This window comes from Eumetopias jubatus, unplaced genomic scaffold (genome assembly GCF_037043125.1).
Source record: "Eumetopias jubatus isolate StellerSeaLion01/CBP00866 unplaced genomic scaffold, mEumJub1_p1.0 scaffold_4, whole genome shotgun sequence".
NCBI classification, from domain to species: domain Eukaryota; kingdom Metazoa; phylum Chordata; class Mammalia; order Carnivora; family Otariidae; genus Eumetopias; species Eumetopias jubatus.
The window spans coordinates 75,917,251-75,940,847 of NW_028274810.1; the positions used below are offsets into that span (position 1 = coordinate 75,917,251).

Below are 23,597 nucleotides of genomic sequence, written 5' to 3' on the forward strand. Positions count from 1 at the left end.
TCAAGGAAAGTCTAATCTGTACCACGAGGTTGCAATCCTCAAAACTCTCTTTGTACCTCTTACGTGTTGACTCAATTCTTTCAGTTGTAGATGGGACAAGCTCATTGTATGTGTGTACATACATATATGTACACACACACACACACACACACACACACACAGTCATGCCCAAGGCATCCCAAAATCAACAGGGTGGGAAACTTATTTCCTGAGTAAGCAAATTGATAAACTGCCCCTGGAAGATTCAACAGAAGCCAATTTTTCTAGACACACATCCTAATTATTTAGGCAATAACTGAGTTGTTACGTTGCTTCCTGGGACTAATTATTGTCTCTGCAACAGTTAAGATTCTTTAGAAGCACAAGAGGTTGTATCTGCCTGAAAACCCTTCTTATCTCTCATCCAAAATAATTCAACTATTAACCTCCAAGGAGAAAGAACTGCATCTTGGGAGATTTTTTTTTTAAGTGCTTTGTGCCTCTGCCTGTTTCCACTTAGATCTTACCCTTGCTCCACTCTGCCAGTGGCAGCTACATCTCCCAGGCTCCCTTGCCAACCAATTTCTGGGTAAGTTCCATCAATGGGAGGTAACCAATAAGGATAAGATGGAGGAGGAGGAGGGAAGCCAGGGTAATGCTCTCTTAACAGGGTCACAGTTCCAGCTGTCACCAAACAGCTTTTCTTTCCATGCCTCTAGCTCACACCAGATAGCTCAGACTTCTGGCCTTTGGTATCACCAGCACCTTTGAATTTCCTTAGGGGCACACCAGCTCCCAGGTGTTGCTAATCTCTGGGTTGCCTCACCAGCCCATTTACCTTCTAGGCTCTTATATCATCCATGTAACCTGTATATTAAATTCCCTCTGCTTGGGATGTCTGGGTGGCTCACTCAGTTAAGCATCTGCCTTCAGCTCAGGTTGTGATCCCAGGTCCTGGGAATGAACCCCGTATCGGGCTCCCTGCTCAGTGGGGAGCCTGCTTCTCCCTCTCCTCCCCGCTTGCTCTCTTGCTCTCTCTCTCCTTCAAATAAATAAATAAAATCTTTAAAAAAAATAAATTCCCTCTGCTTGTACTATCTACAGTGGGGTCTGTTTCTCTGCTAGGTCCCTGACTTTAAAATATGTTTTAAAACTTAGGTTTCTTAAGAATTAAACAAATATTCAGATAACCTGTTAAAGATTTCTTCTAATAAGAAACAAAAGATTTATAGATGACAAGATCAATTCATTCATTCAAACAAATATTTACTAAGAGCTACATCTATACTAACCACTACTCTAGGTACTGGAAATACTACGGTGAATAAAACAGGCACAACCACCCCTGCCCTCATGGAGCTTACATTCTAGTGGACATGTTAATGGTGGCACAGTATAATTTTTAAAAATTTATCAATATAAAAATATTTCTTTAACAACAGAGGAATTTGGTTAAAGTGAATTAACTTTAAGGTGTTCTACTCTACATAGATTTGGTTCCTACCTTTTCAGTGTGGTAAGCTGAACTGTCACATTCCAGGGGCCAACACAGAACTTCTTCAAAATTAGTATCTACTTAAACTGTCCACTTGCTCAAACAGAAGTACAACTGTGATAAGGATTTAAGCAGACACAATAACAGAAGTTAGGCACTATATGCTTAGAATGTAAAACATATGTGTGCTTTATGCAGATTCCTGCTTGGCATCTTTTCTACAGAGATATCATTTAGAGGAGTTGAGTCTGACTCCGTTTAACAAGTCACTTTGTCCCCTGTCTGTGCCATAGGTAGGGTCCATCAACATAACATACAGAGCCAGCTGCAATGTGGATAATGAGTAAAGTGCAGCAGTCACTAATTACAAGACGTCATTTCCAAGATGGAATTTTCAGGCAGAAGAATAGAAACAGACAATGATTCATGTGGTGAACAGTTATATAGACAACTGTGCCCAAGAAAGCTGCCACCTACATATTATAATGACATCAGATGAAAAATGCAGAAAGTAGTTTTCTGATTTATTGGAAAGCAATAGGTTTGCTGAAAAGTATACTGAGAGATCAGGCTGCAGCTACCTGCTTACACCTCCTAAGCACTGAGCAACCAAGAGAACACATCAAATATTCAGCACTCTTAGACCACTTGAGTATTAAGCATGCTCAGCCTCAAAAATCAATGTCAACTCCAGAAGTGACATAATATCTACCGCTGGCATTTCACTAGACTTTTCTAAGATAATTTAATGTACTCGTGTACACTTCCATGTTGGTCTTGTGTCTTTAATACTTTTAATTTCATTTGAGTAGCAGGTGGACTTCCAATAGTATGGGCTTCTTACACAATAGAGAGTCTAAAGCATATTCATAATCCCAATACTATAAAGCAAATCAACTACAGGGCTAGGATTTTAACCTTATTGGTCCCTGCCTACCTTGCCACTCCCCAATATGTAGTTAAAATATACTAGAGAATCCTCCCTCCGACACACACACTAAATACCTTGGAGGCTTTGCACATTCTGTTTCCTATGCTTACAAGGCCAAGTTCCCTAAATTCACCTGGCAAAGTCACGCTTATCATTCAAGACACAATCTACTTGTCTCTTTGAAGCCATGACTTCCTGAGGCAGACTAGTTTGCTTTCTCCAGAGCTTTCATTTCTCCCTGCACACAATGCCATGATAATACTACACTGCATCATTTATCAGTTTACACATCTGCTTCCCCATTCAACTGTATGATCCTTTGGACCAAAGACAGGGCCTCTGAATCTACCACATATCCTGATACGGTGTCTGACATAAAGTAAGTGCTTAACAAATATTTTCAGAATGAATATATATAGTGTGGGATTGCAGGCTTGCAGAGTTCCCCCTAAACGATAAGGCATTTTCTACTCTATCCCACTGCCGCAGAATGATATTTAAAGGACAAGGAGAATAGGAAAGTATCTCCCAGGGAACAGGCTGAACAAGTTGATATTAAAAGACAATCTAATGAGGACTTTGATAAATTACTTTCAGTGTAACTGTGTCAACCCAACCATGACTGTTCGAGTTAAGGTACATTCGCTGTAAAAAGCCAGAAAAGGGGCACCTGGGTGGCTCAGTCGTTAAGCATCTGCCTTCGGCTCAGGTCATGATCCCGGGGTCCTGGGATTGAACCCCGCATCAGGCTCCCTGCTCAGCAGGAAACCTGCTTCTCCCTCTCCCACTCCCCCTGCTTGTGTTCCCCCTCTCACTGTGTCTCTCTCTGTCAAATAAATAAAATCTTTAAAAAAAAATAAAAACCCAAATAAGTTATTTGATCTTGGCTGGAGAAGGGTGTTTAACAACTAGAGATGGACGCAAAACTTCTGTTGTCTAGATCTGATGGAATTTTTTTTAACCTCTCAAAAGGTGCCACGGATACAGGTAAAATAATTAAAAATTGATAGGAAAGTTCATGTTCTAAGGAATGCTAGTTAACAAGCAATGACTTAGCAATCTATCAACACAAAACAAATATAAAGCAAAGCTAGAGATTAATTTACTGCAATTGAAATTTAGGACTACTGTAGAAAATTTCTACACAAAGATTCCCGGGTCTAATCTTTCATACAAGTTTAAAGAGTGAGGAAACATCCAAAGACCATCCTCAAGGGTACCATAAAGTACATTTGCAAAAGTGCCAGTACCCCCATATATAGGAAATGGTTTTGGCTTAAAGACTAGGGAATTACTGGGTGAGTCATTCTAACCATGGCTTCCAGTAACCAGAGTACTTAAGGGAATAAAGTCAGAAAGTGAAACAAATAAAACCAAGATAGAATAAATAAGACTAGCAATGGTGGTAATAAGTAATGCTTACATTTGTCTAACACTTCAGTTACCAGGCACTTTGATTTTTCAAATGAGGAAAATTAAACTGAGAAAGTTCAGTGCAGTACTGAAGGTCACAAAGCTAAAATAAGCAGAGTGAAAGAGTTCAACTGGATGTTACAACATCAAGTCAACAGCCCCTTCCATTACTTTGCTTCTTTGCCACCTGAAAGGTGGGCTTATATGAGCTATGGATGGGCCTAGGACACTTTCTAAGATGCTTTCAACAAGAGCAGATGTTTCCAAATCACTTAGGCATTATCTTTCAACTTAATCAAGATAACCTAGGTATAGCCTTAGAACTGCATGGAGCACTGGGTGTTATACGCAAACAATGAATCATGGAACACTACATCAAAAACTAATGATGTAATGTATGGTGATTAACATAACGTAATAAAAAAAAAATCCCTTGAAAGAATGAAGAGGCTCTTTAATGTGCATGGAGAGAGCACTTTCATGCTTTCCATGTTATACTGCTGATTGAAAAATGCAAGGTGCCATCGACTGTGAGCAATACACTACTACTTGCATAAAAGCACTGCAAAACAATATATTTAAATGTAGTTGTTTGCCTGTGCATATATTATCTCTTAAAAGTCCCATAAGAAATTACCAAAAGTGGTTACTTCTAGGAAGGGAAAATGGTGGCTAAGGGATAAACTTTTCATTGTACATATTTGCCTTTGAACCTTTTATATTTTGAACACCTGAAAGTGCTACCTTTTCCAAAAAGCATATTTAAATCTAAGAGGATGTAGTGGAAACTGGAACAGAGGCAATAGTTAGGTAATTCAAGGTAAAACATTTCAGAGGTAGGATGTAGCAGAAGGGAAAAGTACAAAATATTACCAAGTTTCTGTCAAACTCCAGAATTCTAGGTGCTGTTTCACAATCTGAAGTATGAAGTAAATATTCCACAAGACCATCAAATCTCTTCTATTTTAATTCTTTGCTCATTAAAAAGCTCTCAAATTTTTATAAACCTTGGTACTGAGAAAGTAATATCCAAATAGTGGACACAGGTACCCAGGTCATCAGAAAGATAGATCCTTACATGGTAAATAAGATAGTGCCTAGTTTAAACCAGTCTCTGAAGAGGTTGATTAGGAGCTATTCCAGGCACACTGATAAAACATGGAACCGCAGAGCTAAAGATTAAGCCCTGGACTAGTACAACCACATAAGGGTCTATCCCAAAATGGGACCAAGCCTAGTTTAAACTATGTAGAGTTACCACTGACATATCTGGAATTTTTAGTATGCTTGTCCTTTGTCCTATCACTACTTAAAGTCAGTCCAAAAATTTACCCTAAAGGTCACAGTCTTTGGGTGATGAGGAAACCGTATCTTTGGGCCTAAAAGTAAGTCAAAGCATTTTTAAAAAGGCAATATCTAAGCAGCTTTTCTCTGCCACACAGGAATCACTTCACTGCCTTAGGGATCCCAGAAACCAGTGAGTCTTATGCTCAAGAGAGTTAAAAACCCCAGGATCAACAAAACTTGTACTACGTAAAGAAAACACATGCTTGTTCTCTACTCTGATGTTCACATTACATATCCAAAGATAATCACATCCTTAAACAAGTGTATTTAAAAGAAGAGCCATTGCCAAAGGGTTATTTTAGAACATCAGAAAAATACTGCTCATGGGTCTGCAGTCCAGGGCTACATCATGATTTAATATTAATAGATTAGCACTCACTTCCAGGTCCTGTACAATTAGCTCTCAATTTTCTAAGAAACAACATGAGACACAGGGATAAACTCAGATCCAAATCTCATTTTCCAAACCCAATAGTTTTTAAATACCTCTTCCCACTACATGTATTTTTTTTTTTACCAGAGCTAACAGGTAACTTAATCTGATATGAGTGTCTCTTCCTGCCATGATCCAATAGTCGTCTGTATGATCATTATGACAACCAAAATTAGGGAAAAGGAGGAGGAAAATTAGTGAGAAGAGTTGAAAGTGTGGAAGGAGTTAGATAATACACAAACTGGATAAACTGAGGCCTAAACAACCATGTTATTTAACTGAACTGAAAGATGACTGACACCTTGTCATTTCATGTTTAATACAATGGCCAATTCACTGAGGCCACCAAGCCAAAATGTAAAACTAATTTGTGAAAAGAAATCATTTCAGGAACCAGGATTCAACCATTGACAGCAGCTAATAAAGTTTACAACCCATCAGTTACTAGTTCTCATCAAGAATTAACTAATGTTTCATTATCTGATCCCCAGTAACGCTATTGATAAAAAGCAATGGAAAATTTGGGAGAAGAAGTGATGAATCAAGCTCTCTCTTCCATATGCTATATTTCATTGGAATATGAGTAAGTATGAGTGGTAGGAGAAATAGGGTGTTGGGGGTAGTCATCAAAATGGCATCTGACTCCCCAAATGTAGCAATGCTCACTCTAGTGTATTGCTTCACTGTGACTCAAGATCTGTTAATTGAGGTCATAAGAGAATTTGAGTAAAGCCAGGAGATAATACTCCTAAACTTTAAACTGAATCTTCCAAAAAGTCTAGGACAAGAATTAACAAGAGTCAACTATTAAGAAATTAACCTACTCAACATAAATGGATTCTAAAATACTTTTTAAATCAAATTCTTGCTAAGGCAAAAATGCAGGAAAGAAGCCTGGGTACATGTTTTCCTAAAAGTACATGCCATTTATTTATTGGCAGAGGACATTAAAATATACTACTAGATGTTTAAATCAATGTATCATTCCTCTGTTCTCCTTACATAACCTTATTTTTCTAAAATAAAAGGTAATTACCTAAAGGCATCAATTAGGCATGTATTTCCTTTCTCAATATTGATAAACACAAATACATCTGAATCTTTGTTGTATACTATGCACCCAATATGCTACATGCCAAACGACTGTGGTAAATCCACTGCATTATGAACAGAAGCAAATTAACAACAGCTCCCAAAATATAACTATGCCCTTCTCCCCAAAGGGAAAAGAATTTTCCCAACTTCTCCAATTACATCCCAAAGAATTCAGAAAGAAAATAAGGAAACAAAATATTTACAGAAGTTTGTATCTATAAAATCTGAGTGCTAATAACCAAGCTTTCACTTATAACCAAGCTTTCCTATCGTACTGATCTTTAATTGGATCAAATCATGCACCTTGGAGGGCACAGCAAACAAAGATTAAATGGCTCTAACAATATACAATGATCATATTTCACCTTTGGAAGGGTAATGACCAGGGAAGCAACAAATCTGATGCATCCCCTGCTTCCTTCTCTCCACTGATTAAACAGATCCTGCACTACAGCCACAATCTGCTAGTTTCTGCGGACACACACACACACACACACACACACACACACACGGGCTCCAACGCACTCCACGGCCAGGGCTAGGCTGTCTAGAAATCCGCACTGTGTCACTGCATAAGGCAGGTTCCCACTTCACACAACCAGGAAGAAGAAAGCCACCTATGCACTCTGTCAGATCTCAGCAAGACTATAAAATGACAGAAGGAGCTGTTAAGCAAATAGCGGGCAGCAACAATCATCACCTTAAAAAATTATTTAAGCGGTTTTCCGCCGTCATCTCACTTCCCTCCTCCCCCTCCCTCCTTCTCTTACACTTACACACACACACACACACACACACACACACACACACACACACACACACACTGCAGTTCATCCCTCAGCTTTCCAAGTGGAAGGCGGTGAGCTCCAGGCTGCCTCTGGAATGACAGCCGGCCCAGAACTCATTCGGAGCCCTGACATACCGACATTCTCACCTGCACACACAACCCCCACCCCCACCATCACCGGCTCCCCCTCCCCCTAAGCACTCACACTCGCCCTCGCAGCCTCTCCCCACAGATCGTGGCGCCGCAGAACACCCAGCAGCCTCCTCAGCCAGAGGAGCACGCCTTTTACCATTTAATAGGATTCGGGCGGCCTAAGCTCCAGAAACCCCCTCCCCATACAGGCCACGTCCCAGGCACGGCCGGAGGCTGGACCCCTCGCCCGCCGGGAGGGATGCGCTACCTTTGGACTGGCAGTCCGCACAGAACTTGTTATCCTCCTCCAGCAGCAGGTTGGCCAGCACCGCCTGGTACCGATCCACGTCCTTCACCGACTTGCCCGTCATGGCCAGGGTGCCGGCGGGGGCAGAGGGCGACGCGCCCTCCCCGCCCCAGAAACCCCTGCCTCAGTCGGGAGGTGAGGACTCCCGGTCCCCCGCCCAGGGGCACCTCCTGAGCGGGGGAAAGCCCTCCCCACCCCCCGGGCCCGGCCCGGTGCCCCTTCTCTCGTCAGGCACGCCCGCCCCCCACTCTGCAGCCCCTCAGTGCGGCGCCCCCTGGCGGGCTCAGGGAAAGGCCCGAGTCCAGAGGAGGCTGCGGGACTAGAGACCTTCAGCGCAGGCGAACGGGGCGCGCAGAGACGACCCCCTCGCCTGCCTGTCTGCGGGCCGTGCGTCCCGCACCTCGGTTTCCCTGGCAGCTGCCGCCGGCTCGGCCACCACCTCGGCCGCCTACTTCCGGCAGCTCTTCCTCTCCACCTCCACCCAGCCCAGCCCGCGCATGCGCCCCGCCCCTACCGCGTCGCACCGGGCTCTTCCCTCGGCTCCGCCTCTCAGGGACCAATCCGGGCAGAAGTGAGGGGCGGAGCTTGGGGGTGGGTGGAGGGAGGAGTGGGCACGCCTCTTGCATGTCCTTGGAAAAGAATGAATGGAGCCTGGCCGAAAGCGAGTGTAGGGAGTGGAAGAAAGTGAAGGAAAACAACAATTAACATTTGCCGAGTTCTTACTATGTGCCAGGCTCTGTGTTAAGCGCTTTATATGAATTATCCCAATATAATCCTCAAAACGTCTCTATGAGTTAAATATCATTCTTATGTAACCTGAGGGTTGTGGCTACTCCAAAGTCATCCAGCTTATTCTTTTCTTCAATAGCCAAATGGAGGGCCCAACCTCCTAATCCCAGGATAAGGGGGACAGCACATCTTCCCCAAGTTTTCAGAGGATTCTGGTCACCTCTTACTGCTCCCACTGAATTCTGGGTTCCTCTGTTCATTACATTTCCTGCCATCTTTGGACATTGTTTACCTGGTGCCTGGATACTTCCTTTCATCTCTTAAATCCTCCCAAAACAGTGCAGTTTTGTGCGGCAGGCTTTCACTGAAGGTTATTTGGAGGGATGTGGTGGAGAGGAAGGGTGATTACAGCAAAACACACAATAGAGAACTACTTAAAATAACTAGCAAACATCAGTGTCCAGGGACTCCTGGGTGGTTCAGTCAGTTAAGCATCTGCCTTCGGCTTAGGTCATGATCCCAGGGTCCTGGGATGGAGTCCTGCAACGGGCTTCTTGCTCAGTGGGGAGCCTGCTTCCCCTCTGCCTGCAGCTCCCCCTGCTTGTGCTCTCTCTCTCCCAAATAAAGAAATAAATCTTTAAAAAAATAAAAATAAAAAAATAAACATCAGCCCTCACTACTCAGAACTCCTCCACAAAAGTCCTTTTCTTGGGGTGCCTGGGTGGCTCAGTTGGTTAAGCAGCTGACTCTTGATTTCAGCTCAGGTCATGATCTCAGTGTCCTGGAATCAGCCCCACATGGGGCTCCATGCTCAGTAAGGATTCTGCTTGAGGTTTCTCTCTCTGTCCCTCCCCTCACCCACCCTCTTTCACTCTCTCTTTCTAAAATAAATAAATCTTTTTTAAAAGAAAAAGTCCTTTTCTTTAGGGATTCACCTGCTCCCTGGCAAATGTTTTCATTCATTCATTTACTCAGCAAATTGTTACTGAGAAATTTCTAAGTATCAGGCACTGGACTAGGGGAAAGGGACCAACATGATTCAATTAATGGTTTTAAAGAGCACTCTGGCTGCCATGGGAAGAATGGATCAAGGAAACTGATTAAAAACAGATGCTCACAGTTCTCTTGAGTGAAACCCTCCCCTCCATCTTTTTACTTTCTCCCAAGCCCAGGCTTCCCTCAAAACTTTCATCTCATCAGAGGAAAACCAACATTTGCTATTACTTTATCAATCAAAATTATTTAATTCTCCATCTAAACCTCTTCCCTTCTAGCCATGCCTAGGAGACTTGATTTTCATAAACACATTAAGTTCATTAAGGTATCTTTTCCTAAACAAAACCTCAGTTATTTCTCTAGAAGGAATTCTGCATTTCTCCTGAGCTAATTTTCTCAACCTGCAACCAGTTTGTAATCAATTTTCTTACTTTAACTTATTTAACGTTTCTGACTTTAACACGTGTTTTATAAATGAGCAAAGTGAGACTTAGAATAATGAACTCCCTCATCTAGTGAGTAGTAGAGCTGGGATTTTTAACGCAAATGTCTGTAAGTCTAGAGCCTTAGTACTGTCAGTTTTTGCTTATGTTAATTTTATTATCCTCAGAAAAACCCACTAAGATAGGTATTACCATAATCATGTTTCAAGAAATGATGAAACAGAGGCTCAAGTTGCTGGAATGGAGGCTCAAGATTACCCAGTTAATTGTAGTAAATGTGCCTGAGTTCAATCCTCCTCATCTCCATCACTTCACTATGCAAATAGCCTTCCTGCCTTAGTCTAACCCTAGTTCAATTTGATTTTTCACCCCACTCTCTGGAGAGCGCTTTCTCAATAGCAAATCTGATTGAATCACACCCTCCTACTTAAAACTCCTTTAGTGACTCTCGATCATCTCTGACCATGCCTCTCAAATTTTCCCATCTAGTGAGAGACTGCATAGTCTGTTTCCAGGACCAGAAAGACTGGGTTTAAATCTTCAGCTTCATCTTTACTGTCTGTGTGACTTTGATCAAGTTACTTAACCTCTCTGTACCTCAGTTATTTCATCTATAAAATGGGGATGATGATGGTATTGATAGTACCTATTTCATAGAATTGTTATGAGGCTTAACTGAGTTAATGACTGTAATATATTTAGAACAGCTCTTGCCATAAAGTGAGTGATAGACTATTAATTCTCTTCAGTAAATATTGCTGACTTTCTGCCTTCTGGCCACATGGTAGGATTTTATTTCCTGGCCCTCTTATGGTTGGATGTGGCCAATGAGTTTGAGCAGAAAGGACACGTGTCACTTCACACCCATATCATTTATTTGCTGCTTTGAGACTCCTCTGATTCTCTTTCCCTCTGGCATGGCAACCATCGACGTTCAAAATGGTGGTTGTCTTAGTTCAGAATGCCATAACGGTAGACTGGGTGGCTTATAAACAACAGAATATATTTCTCACAATTCTGGAGACTGAGAAGTCTGAGATCAACGTACCAACAGATTTCATGCCTGGTGAAATCCCCACTTCCTAGTTCATAGGCTGTCAATTTCCACAGCCTGACACTCTTGGAAGAGCCTTGATTTTCCATTGCTGATGGAGCCCACTAAGAGAAAGCTGGTGTCTCTGTCAACAGCAGTACTTCTTGATATTCATAGCACCAGGACTCCTCGGGACTCCAGGCAATCCCTTGCCAAGAAGGAAAGAATGACCTCTCCCCAACTCTGTCACACATTGTCATTTGGGCCCCAAACTACTTGTGTGCAGTATCACAGTCTTTGTTAAAGACAGCTTGGCTGGCTTTTGAACCTCTCTCTCTAATCTAGGGGATCAGGCCCATCACCAGGGACCTTAGGAGCCTAATGGGAACAGACTTCGTGCCATACCAACCTGCTTCTTTGAAACAGTTTGTGCCCCCTACTCCTACTAAATATCTCCTTCTTCCCTCCTCACCCCTAGTTCTACAATATAACCGCCCATTACCATCAACCAGCACAGATTCTGGGAGAGGGAGGAGGCAGAGTTGTCTGTAGTAGTGTCTGAATCCCAGCCTAACTCAGCACCCTTGCAATCTTGCTGTATGGTCCCCAGGGGCATAATAATGACCAGACATCACACATGAGCAGTTGCATTCCAACTATGTACTGATGCAGGAAAGTGGGCACCTATAGCCATATTTCTTGCATTTTCAGGGCCTACAAGGGACTGAGCAAGTATATACCTGGCCTGGGCCTACTCTGGGGACCCTGTTGTATAATGAGAGAAACTCACCCCTCACCACATAGCAGGACACTGGGGGAAAACACAAGATCTTAAGTTTCCAGGAAGGAAAAAACAAGTCACATGAAAAGGATCAGGAGGGACCCCTGGGTGGCTCAATCGGTTAAGCGACTGCCTTCTACTCAGGTCATGATCCCAGAGTCCTGGGATCAAGCCCCACATCGGCCTCCCCGCTCAGCAGAGCCTGATTCTCACTCTGCCTGCCGCTCCCCCTGCTTGTGCTCTCTCTCTCTCTCTGACAGATAAAAAAATAAATAAAATCTTTAAAAAAAAGAAAAGAAAAGAAAAGGTTCAGGAATCAGAGTGGCACAGAGTTCTCAACAGCAACTCTGGAAGCCAGGAAACAATGAAACACTGCCTTTAAAATTCTGAGGAAAAAGAGCACCAACCCAGAATTCCATACCAGCCAAAGCATTCCTCTAGAGGCAGTGTTGAACAGAGACACTTCCAGATACACTAGATTTCAAACTTTCACCTCCTGTGCTGGCTGTGCCCCCTTGCCCCTCCGCATCCATTCCACTCTTCACCCTGCTCTGTGCCCCCAGAGGCCAACTCTGTGTAAGACATCCACAGGACTCCATGGCAGGCTGGCTTCTGACTGGCTTCAGCCAATAGGAGGCATGACTGGGAAATCAGAGGGCAGAGGTGGAGAGAGGTTGAGCTCTTTTCTCTGCTCCCTCCCTGCTGGCAGAACCATCACATCCCTAAATGACATCTAGAGTCTTGTGAGCGTGGCCCTCTCTTACAGCTGAGGTTCTTCTGGAAATACCCTCTCCTCTGGCCTTTCTGACTTTGGGGATAACAGCTTTTGGCTGTTACTAGCCCCAACATACATCATGCCCCTTGTTGGTGTTTCCAACCCTGCCCATACTTTTTTAAATGGTCCTTTCTTTAGGGGCGCCTGGGTGGCTCAGTCAGTTAAGCATCTGACTCTTGATTTCAGCTCAGGTCTTGGTCTCAGAGTCGTGAATTCAAGCCTCACATTGGGCTCCATGCTGGGCTTGGAGACTACTTAAACAAACAAACAAACAAGCAAACAAACAAACAAAACCCTGGGGCGCCTGGGTGGCTCCGTCGTTAAGCATCTGCCTTAGGCTCAGGTCATGATCCGAGGGTCCTGGAATCCAGCCCTGCATCGGGCTCCCTGCTCAGCTCCCTCTGCCTCTGCCTCTCCCCCTGCGTTTGCTCTCTCACTCTCTCTGTCAAATAAATAAATAAAATCTTAAAAAAAAAAAAAGTCCTTTCTGTAAACTCTCTTCAATTGCCTCTTTTGCACTGGCCATATGCTTCCTCTTGGAACTCTAACCAGGTCACCTCCCCTGCATATCTTGTCAAAAATGACAGAGTAAACCAAGAAAAAGGAAAACACCAAATCCAGAAAACACAGCACTTAGCACAGGAAAAGACAAAGGTCTTTCCCAGTGTGCTGGTGAAGGGGGATTCCAGGGTGATGGTTATGCAGAATGCCTACTCCTGATTGGAGCCACGGGACAGAAACTTTAGAACAGACAGAGGTCAAGAAAAATGAAATGCATAGATGAGCTGATATGTTGGAACTAAAAGGAAGTTCTCTTCTGTCAGAGGATACGTGGATGGATTAATCAAAGATTCGTAAAAATGAAGCAAATAAAAAATGGGGTGATTATTGACTCCAAGGGGAAAAAAGTCTAACCAGAAAAGAGATGTAATCAAAGTTTATCTGTCAATACTATTTAGTCATAATATTACAGACCTCAAGCATTAATTTAACAAAACGCTGTTACCTAACATTGGGAAAATGTGGGAGAGGAAGTTTATGGCACAGAAAGGGGGTAGAATATATAAAGAGAAATCTGAATTCTTATCTTCCATAGCAGGAAGTGAATAAACAAAGATGAAAAGGTATATAATGGTAGTATAACATGTCATTTAGGTAAATTTGTAAATTCCAGAAGAAATTTACAAAAGTTGAGAATGGTTGCCTTGGAGGAGTAGGCATCAGGGTGGGTAAGGATGGGGCAGGGCATTATCATGTGTCATTATATGCCTTGTATAACTACTTGACTTTTTAACTATGTATGAGTTTTACTTTGATTAGAAAAATTTTAATTAACCTAATATTTTTAAAACCCCACAATCTTACTATTATGAATGCTCACTGATGCTAAGAGATGTTTCAAACTATTTCCTGATGAGGTAGTTTTTAGTCCATGCTAAGTTAGCCTTGGATGAGCATTCCTCTGGATTTTTCTCTCCTTTTGCCCGTTCCACAGTACCCAGCTCTCTATAAGTCCAGAATGCTTTTGAAGGTACATCATAAGAAACCCAACTAACCATAGCTTAAATAAACAGTGGCTTTTTTTGTTGTTGTTATTTTTTTTTAAAGATTTTATTTATTTATTTCAGAGAGAGAGAGAGAATGAGAGATAGAAAGCACGAGAGGGAAGAGGGTCAGAGGGAGAAGCAGACTCCCTGCTGAGCAGGGAGCCCGATGTGGGACTCGATCCCGGGACTCCAGGATCATGACCTGAGCCGAAGGCAGTTGCTTAACCAACTGAGCCACCCAGGCGCCCAAACAGTGGCTTTTTGACAGAACAAGAAATCCAGAGGCAGGGCAGTTACTTACATTTATTCAGCTTCCTGACAAGGCCATCAGCATCCAGACTCTATCATCCTATTTTGCCATCATCAGCCTGTGGAATTTTCATCCTCATGTTCAGTGGATCTCATAGTGTGTTCCCAGCCCAACAGCAGCCGCATCACCTGGAAATTTGTTAGAAATGCTCATTCCCAGTCCTACTCCAGACCTAGAAACCAGAAACTCTGGGTTTGAGGCATAGCAGTCTATATTTTAAGAAGCCCTCTGGATGATACTGATGCACATTCAAGTTTGAGACCACTGTTCATGCAAATCGCCTCATGGTCACAAAATAGTTGCCATAGTTCCAAACATCACATCTTTGAAGGCAGGAGGAAGGGAAAAGGAATGTCTCCAAATCTGGTTGTTCCTTTTATCAGGGAAGCAAAACTTTTCCTAGAAACTCCCAACAGGTTTTCCCTTAGGACTCCTGGGCCAAAATTAGATTTCATGGCTCAACACCTAACTACAAAGGTAGCCAGGAAAGCATGGATCTAGCCTTCCAGCCCCTTCAGTGGGAGGCAGCAGGAGAGAAAGGGCTGGGAATGGCTGTGGCCAGCCAGAAGACAACGTCTGCCACAGGGCCTATGGTTGTCAGGGCCACAGATAACATCATTCCTGACCCCCACCTGGGAGAACAGCAGAAGATCTTAACACTCATCTGCAAAAGTAGGCTTAGAACTTCCAAATTCTTCCAATGGGAGAATCTAAGACATAGAAATCTCATTCTTACTGATGTTATCTGCCTCTCATGGAATAGTGGTTCTGGTCATAATTCATTATGTCAAAAGAATCCCTTTCCATCAGAAATGAGCAGGGGAAAGAACAAGAGGGAAGAGAGGACAAAACAAACAAACAAACAAACAAACAAGAACAAAAAACAAAAAACAATCTGTCCAGCCACATTGGCTTAAAGAAAAACTTCTTATATTTTAACATGGAGATTTGATGTTGTGACCACTTTGATACCATTGACAAAGCAGCCCATCAAAATACCCTCTTTGGATGAACACCACACAAAAAAAGAAGTGCTTAACTCTGCCTTAATAGAGTTAATCACAGTTTCCAGGCAATCAGGGAGAACATGCCAGGCAGGGAGATTAGCACGCATGAAAGTGCAGAAGTGAGAAAGGAGAATTGCAGATTGTTAGCGAGGATGTATGTGGTGAGCATTAGGAGAAGCTGGAGAAGAAGCAGAGGTCAGATCACAAAGGGCCTTGTGTGCTGTGCTGAAGTTGGACTCCACACTTTTCCTAATATCATTAAAGCTCAGAGAGTATCTTTATCTGGGTCCACAGATGGACTTTGGGACTTTGTCAACACTCTGCAATTATATGACAAGTTTCATGGTTGTGTGGGTATGTGTACTTTTCTGAGGAGTGGGTGCTAGATTTGCAAAGACATGTGTAACCCAGACTAATTTAGGAATTACTTCTTTAAGGAGTCAAGGAATTAGTCATTATATTTTTTTTTCACCAGAATAAATTCAGACTCTAGATTCTAGATCCAGGTTAACTAGAAAAGGACAGAGCTCAGACTAGAACCAGGATTCCATTTTCCCATCCAGAGCCCTTTCCTTTGCAATTTCTGCAATGCACAATCTCCAAGAAGTGCCAAGAGAAGGACAGGTCCTCCTCCAGTATGTGAGAAAAGCTAGCCAGGTCACAGAGCTCCTTCTTTCTCCAAAAACCTCTCAGTCCTGTCTCGGTCACCATTCCCATACAATGAGAAAGGAAGGGATGGGACATATGTGAAGAGCGATCTACCGGCTTCCCATCACAGCTGGGACACTCCAGAATGGCACCCCAGGAAGGCACCAGAAAATGGAACAGGAGTGGATTTTTCCAAGGGAAGTGGGATGAGTGCAACGGAATTTGTCCATGATTTACCCCTGTGATTCTTGGCAAAGTCTGCTCCCAACCTTGAGTCTTCAGAAGTCTCATCTCTGGAACCTTGCGATCATTATTTGTAATGAGTGGGCAAGCACAGTGGGTGGGGCAGAATATTATCACTTATTTTTCTTAACTCAAAAAGAAATTACTTTACAAAAATCACAGTGAACAACAACTTTAAAAACATTTGTTTTAGAAGAGGACACAGAAATGTCCTTCACATGACTAAACCTGCTCACCAATGATGTTATATTGGTTCTTTTGGATTAATTCCTGAGTTTTATGTTCTTAGCCCTTTAGGTACCACACAGTGGAAATATTCATCCAAGTAGACTCAACAGACCTCAACCATTAGTGCCCTTGATTGGGTAGGAACTACCCTTGACCCAGTGAGTAGGGGCCCTACTTACCCAAACATATGACAGAAATAGTGCCTGAACAGGAAGTGGCCCAGATTTGCAAACTACCACACAAATTCTGTTTTGCACCATCTTCCTCTTGGTTTTGTCTCTTACCAGAAAGAGACATGTCAGCCCACTTTCTTCTATTCCCAAAGTCCTCACTGATTCCTGGACCTCTTCTGGTCATGCTCTTATGGTGTCGTGGGGTAGGGACCTCAGGTTTGTTCACTGCCCTTTGTACCCTTTGCTAATCTCCAACATGGTATGATGGGTCAGAGCTGAGTCCTGTGTATCTGGTGCTAATGCGCCCTGAGGCACAGCTGGTTCTGTCTGGGTACCCTGCTGATCCCTGCTGAATGTCACGGCCAGGGAAACCAGTGATTTCTCTGCTGGCTCACCTGGCCTGGTCTCTGGTACTAATGATGTGCAGCTATTGGCTTCATCCTGTGGTGCATTCAGTAAATTCAGAGCACCTAGCTGGGCTACCATTCCATGGCTTTTTGAGACTGGGATCCCATGGCCATATATCTGCTCCTCCTCACTAGAGGGAGATTCACCCCCACAGCCTCTCAGAGGGCTGGAGAGTCCACCCCACCAACCTCAACCCTGTGGAATGGTTGAAGACAACACTTCTCTTCTTTCTGACTTACCAGCCCTCTGCCATTTCCAACAGCTGTCTATGAGCTACCATGTTGGGAAATGTGCACCTGTAAGTGACCTGAGAAAGGATGGGGGAAGGGTGCTTGGACTGCAGAGAAAATAACATGAGGATTAGAAATCATAAAGAGCCCCCTCCACTTATTTGATGTGTGACCTCAGACAAGCAAGATACTTAACCTCTATGTGCCTCAGTGTCCTCATCCTTAACATGGGATTAAAAGAGTAGTTACAACAATTTGAAATAATGTCTGAGATAGATCTGGGTTATTGTGAGTATTTAACAAGTGATGTCTATTTTTATTATTAACTAAGAACAGCAGAGCTATTTTGCCCTCCACTTTATCACTGAAGTCATAAAAGCTTATGCATTAAACAACATAGCAGCAACATCAACAATAAAAAGCAGAAATAGTGATCTCAGAAAAATTCACAGAAATGCAATTGTGAGAGAATTTAATAAATTAAAAGTCCCAGTAGAAAAGCAGGGTAGGTGATATGAGCAGGCACTTTGATTAAAAGAAAAACAAAATGATCAATAAACATGAAAAAAATTGCTCTCACTAGAAAGAAATATGAACTAATGGAATAATAAAATCAGTTTCATCTGTCATGTTGGCAAAGGTTTTAAAATTATGATACCCTCATCTGGGCTGGGAGATAGAAAACCAGTAATCTTATATATCACTGGAGGGAGGGATATATGACTTATTAACCCAATTCTGGGGAACAATTCAGGAATATATATTAGATGTCTTAGACTAGTGCATATCTATGATGATTCCAGTTTTAGGAATTTATCCTAAAGCAGTAATTATAGCTGAATGCAATGATATTCTTTAAGCACTATTTATAATACTGAAAAATTGGAAACACACCAAAATCAATTTTGAAAAGGTGACTATCTAGAGGTTACCACCACAGAGTTTCCTAAGGATAAAAACTATAGTAGAATTCACATGTACAAAAGAAGGAAATCTATATGTTAAAAAATCAAAAAGTATATTTAAAAGCAAGCAACAAGCTGGAAAAATATGTACCACAAAATTGGCAAATTAAGATCCTACCACTACAAATTAAAAACGCCTTCATAGAAAAATAGACAAAGAGTTAGTTCTCTGAAGGCAATTCACAGAAAAGGTATAAATGGTTAATAAACATAAGAAAAATATTTAGCCTTATTAAAAGAAAGGCACCAAGTCAGCAAAAGAAGTTTAATTATAATACCCAGTGCTGTTAAGGATATAGGGAACTATATACTTTCACTAACTGTTATTGGGGGTTTAAATTGCTTTAAAAAATTTTTCTGGAAAACCACCAGCAGTATATTAAATAGCTTTAAAAAAAAATCAGACCCTGTGTTCCAACGCTAGCACTCTACAAAGGAAACGATCCCAAAAATCCATAAAGAATTATGTATTGTAACTCTCCTCACAGCATCATTCACAGTTTTGCGAATGTAGAGGCTAGTTAAGTAATGTATTTCTATAGGGATGGAGGGGGAGGGCAGGGAGACCAGTTGCATTGGTCTCATCTAGCGCCTCATGCATATTCTGGTGGACACCACAGATATATATAAAAATGATTTGAGTGATGCCTGGGTGGCTCAGTCGGTTAAGCGTCTGCCTTCGGCTCAGGTCATGATCCCAGGGTCCTGGGATCGAGCCCCGCATCGGGCTCCCTGCTCTGAGGGAAGCCTGCTTCTCCCTCTCCCACTCCCCCTGATTGTGCACACGTGCTCTCTCTCTCAAATAAATGAATAAAGTCTTTTTAAAAATGATCTGAAAAGTATGACAGAGTAAAAATACCAGGTGTGAAGACTATTTTTCCTTTTTTAAATTTTTTTAGAAGATTTTATTTATTTATTTGACAGAGAGAGACACAGCGAGAGAGGGAACAAAAGCAGGGGGAGTGGGAGAGGGAGAAGCAGGCTTCCCACCGAGCAGGGAACCCATCTTCGTGGGAAGGACCCCGCGATCATGACCTGGGCTGAAGGCAGCCGCTTAAAGACTGAGCCACCCAAGTGCCCCTGAAGACTATTTTTCTAATATGATATATAAGAGGAGGGAAAAAACTCTTAACTTCACACTTTTCCCCTCCCCCTGCCCTCCAGCCAGCTGCAATTTCAGTTCTTCTAAGAGTCAGGATTCTCCTACCCTCTGGGCCTCCATTTGCTGTTCCCCCTGCCGGGAAGACCACACCTTACTCCACACCCCTCATCCTCACTTCGTCTCTCCTCTTCCTTTGGCCAGCTTCTACTCAGATCTAGACCCCAAATCATAAGCCTAAACCCTGGAAACACAAAGATTGGTTGTATTAAAAAAAAAAAGTCAAACTCCTCTCAAGAATACTGTGTGTAACTGATGGGTGGGGATGGAGGGTTTGAGACTCCAAAGTTTTGCTCAAGTAACTACTGAACGTGATGCAAACAACTTCTTTTTTAAAAACAAAGATTTTATTCATTTATTTGAGAGAGAGAGCAAGCAAGCATGAGCAGGGGGAGTGGCAGAGGAAGAAGAGAAGCCAACTCCCCACTGAGCAGAGAGCCTGATGCGGGGCTTAATCCCAGGACCCAGATATCATGATCTAACCTGAAAGCAGACACCCAGTCAACTGAGCCACCCAGGCTGAAAGCAGACACTTCACCGAGCCATCCAGGCAACCTGCAACCAACTTCTAAAGATGATGGGTGAGGGGCACCTGGTGTCTCAGTCGGTTAAGCGTCTGCCTTCAGCTCCGGTCATGATCCCAGGGTTCTGGGATAGAGCCCCGCATCAGCCTTCCTGCTCAGCGGGGAGCCTGCTTCACCTTCTCCCACTCCCCCTGCTTGTGCTTTCTCTCTCAAATAAATAAATAAAATCTTAAAAAAAATAAAGAGGAAGGGTGAGTCTAATCAATAGCAGAACTTTCGTTTTGCAAGTTTGGGGCCAGAGCTGAATTGCTTAAGATATAATGAGAGAGAAAGAGAATACTTGCCCCAATAGGCCTTCTTCTCCAACCTTTCTTTTTATAGTATTCATCCTCTCTGCTAAATAAATTTCTGAATAAATTTAGAATAAATATTTAAAGGCTCTTGGCTTAAGTGGTGCCAAATTAATATCCTGCCCCAGACACTCAAGGAAACATCCAGTGTGTTTCTGCTTATCTGCACAGTGCAGCCAAAACATCACTTTCATTGTTGCAGGCTCAGTACGGAGCACTCTAAAAAAGCTTACGGAATGAATAAGTAATGGGATGCAGTAGAATGGAGACATGACTGGTTCTTTCAGAGAGATGTAATGGGAAACTCAGAACTTAAAAAAGAAGACCATGACATAAGCCCATTTTGTAAACTGGGGTGTTCCGTTCTCAGCCGGCTGCTTCCTGCTGTAAGGGGGGGCCAGCATGACCTGGTGGAAATAGCTCAGAACTGAGATTCAAGAAAGCTGATTTCTTTCTTTTTTTTTTTTTTAAGATTTTATTTATTTATTTGACAGAGAGAGACACCGCGAGAGAGGGAACACAAGACACAAGCAGGGGGCGTGGGAGAGGGAGAAGCAGGCTTCCCGCTGAGCAGGGAGCCCGATGTGGGGCTCGATCCCAGAACCCTGGGATCATGACCTGAACCAAAGGCAGACGCTTAATGACTGAGCCACCCAGGTGCCCCAAGAAAGCTGATTTCTTTCTTTTTTTTGAAATTTTAATGCCAGCATAGTTAACATACACAGTGATTCAACAATTCCATACATTAGTGCTCATCATGATAAATGTCTTCTTCATCTCCTTCACCTATTTCACCCATCCCCCTACCCACCTCCCCTCTGGTAACCATCAGTTTGCTCTCTATAGTTAAGAGTCTTGTTTTTTGGTTTGTCCCTTTTTTTCTTTGTTTATGTGTTTTGTTTCTTAAATTCCACATGTGAGTGAAATCATATGGTATTTGTCTTTCTCTGACTTATTTCACTTAACATTGTACCCTCTAGGTTCATTCACGTCATTGCAAATGGCAAGAGTTCATTCTTTTTTGTGGCTGAGTAATATTCCGCTCTCTCTCTCTCTCTCTCTCTCTCTCTCTCTGTGTGTGTGTGTGTGTGTGTGTGTGTGTACACATATACATACCACATCTTTATCCATTCATCTACCAATGGACACTTGGGTTGCCTCCATATGTTGGCTATTGTAAATAATGCTGCAGTAAACATAGGGGTGCTTATATCTTTTCAAATTAGTGTTTTAATATTCTTTTTTTTAAGATTTTTTTATTTTATTTATTTATTTGGGAGAGAAAGAGAGCACAAGAGGTAGGGTCAGAGGGGGAAGCAGACTCCCTGCTGAGCAGGGGGCCCGATGCAGGACTCAAACCCAGGTCTCCGAGATCATGACCTGGGCCGAAGGCAGTCACTTAACCAACTGAGCCCCCAGGCGCCCCAGGGTTTTCATATTCTTTGAGTAAACAGCCAGTAGTAGAATTACTGGATCAGATGGTCTATTGTTAATTTTTTGAGGAATCTCCACACTGTTTTCCACAGTGTCTGCACCTCTTTGCATTCCCACCAAAGGGTTCCTTTTTCTCCACATCCTCACCAACACTTACTGTTTCTCATGTTATTGATTTTAATCATTCTGACAGGTATGAGGTGATATCTCACTGTGGTTTTGATTTGCATTCCCCTGATGATGAGTGATGTTGAGCATCCTTTCATGTGTCTGTTGGCCCTCTGTATGTCTTCTCTGGAAAAATATCTGTTCATGTCTTCTGCCCATTTTTAATTGGATTATTTGGGTTTTTTGGTGTTGAGTTGTATAAGTTTTTCACGTATTTTGGATACTAACCCTTTACCTGATATGTCATTTGCAAATACCTTTTCCCATTCAGTAAGTTGTCTTTTAGTTTTGTTCCTTGTTTCCTTCACTGTGCAGAAGCTTTTTATTTTGGTGTGGTTCCAATAGTTTATTTTTGCTTTTGCTTCCCTTGCCTCAGGAGACATATCTAGAAAAATGTTGCTACAGCCAATGTCAGAGAAATTACTGCCTGTGCGCTCTTCTAGGATTTTTATAGTTTCAGGTTTCACATTTAGGTCTTCAATCCATGTTGAGTTTATTTTTGTGTATGGTGTGAGAAAGTGGTCCAGTTTCATTCTTTTGCAGGTAGCTAGCCAGTTTCCCCAACACCATTTAAAGAGACTTTCTTTTTCCCATTGCATATTCTTGCCTCCTTTGTCATAGATTAATTGACCATATAATCATGGGTTAATTTATTGTCTCTTCTGTTCTATTGATCTATGTGCCTATTTTTGTGCCAGTACCATATTGTTTTGATTTCTACAGCTTTGTAGTATATCTTGCAATCTAGGATTGTGATACCTCCAGTTTTGTTCTTTTTCAAGTTTGCTTTGGCTATTTGGAGTCTTTTGTGTCATACAAATTTTAGGATTATTTGTCCTGGTCCTGTAAAAATTGCTATTGGTATTTTGATAGGGATTGCATTAAATGTATAGATTGCTGGGGCCTCGGTGGCTCAGTCTCTTAGGTGGCTGACTTGATTTTGGCTCAGGTCATGATGTGGTTGTGAGATCGAGCTGAGCCCCATGTCAGGGTCCACACTCAGCATGGAGTCTGCTTGTCCCTCTCCCTCTGCTCCTCCCCTACTCATGCTTTCTCAATCTCTAAAATAAATAAATAAAATTTTTTAAAAAATGTGTAGATTACTTTGGGTAGTATAGACATTTTAACAATATTTGTTCTCCCAATCCATGATAATGGAATGTCTTTCCATTTCTGTGTATCATCTTCAATTTCTTTCATCGGTGCTTTATGGTTTTCAGAGTATAGGTCTTTTACCTCTTTGGTTAAGTTTATCAAGAAAGCTGAGAGGGGACCTTTTTAAGAGGTTGGAATCTGAATGCTATTTATTATTTTGGTTTTTTTTGGAAACAACAATAAAAATTAAAGCAAATAAGCGTCAACCTTTCAAGTCTCTTTCCATCAATAGAAAAGAAACTCCTCCTTGACCAAACTGGATTGTGACAGTAGCATGTCGAAGTGTTGCCTCCTGAACTGGGAATGAGCTACAACCAGCACAGGTGTTAGTGGTCTGGCCCGCTGCTCAGCCTTCTAGCTTTTGCCACTCCC

The 23,597-nt window shown here is 42.3% G+C and overlaps 1 protein-coding gene across 1 annotated transcript in view; it reads right to left on the reverse strand.

Annotated features, from left to right (window-relative positions):
* The window catches only part of SMAP2 (small ArfGAP2), a 45,785-nt gene extending 37,404 nt beyond the window's left edge, over positions 1-8,381 (reverse strand). The window contains exon 1 of the mRNA XM_028123232.1: positions 7,881-8,381. Coding sequence (XP_027979033.1) covers positions 7,881-7,983 — 103 coding nt within the window. The 5' untranslated portion in view covers positions 7,984-8,381. The remainder of the gene's footprint in view (positions 1-7,880) is intronic.
* Between the last annotated feature and the right edge of the window lie 15,216 nt (positions 8,382-23,597).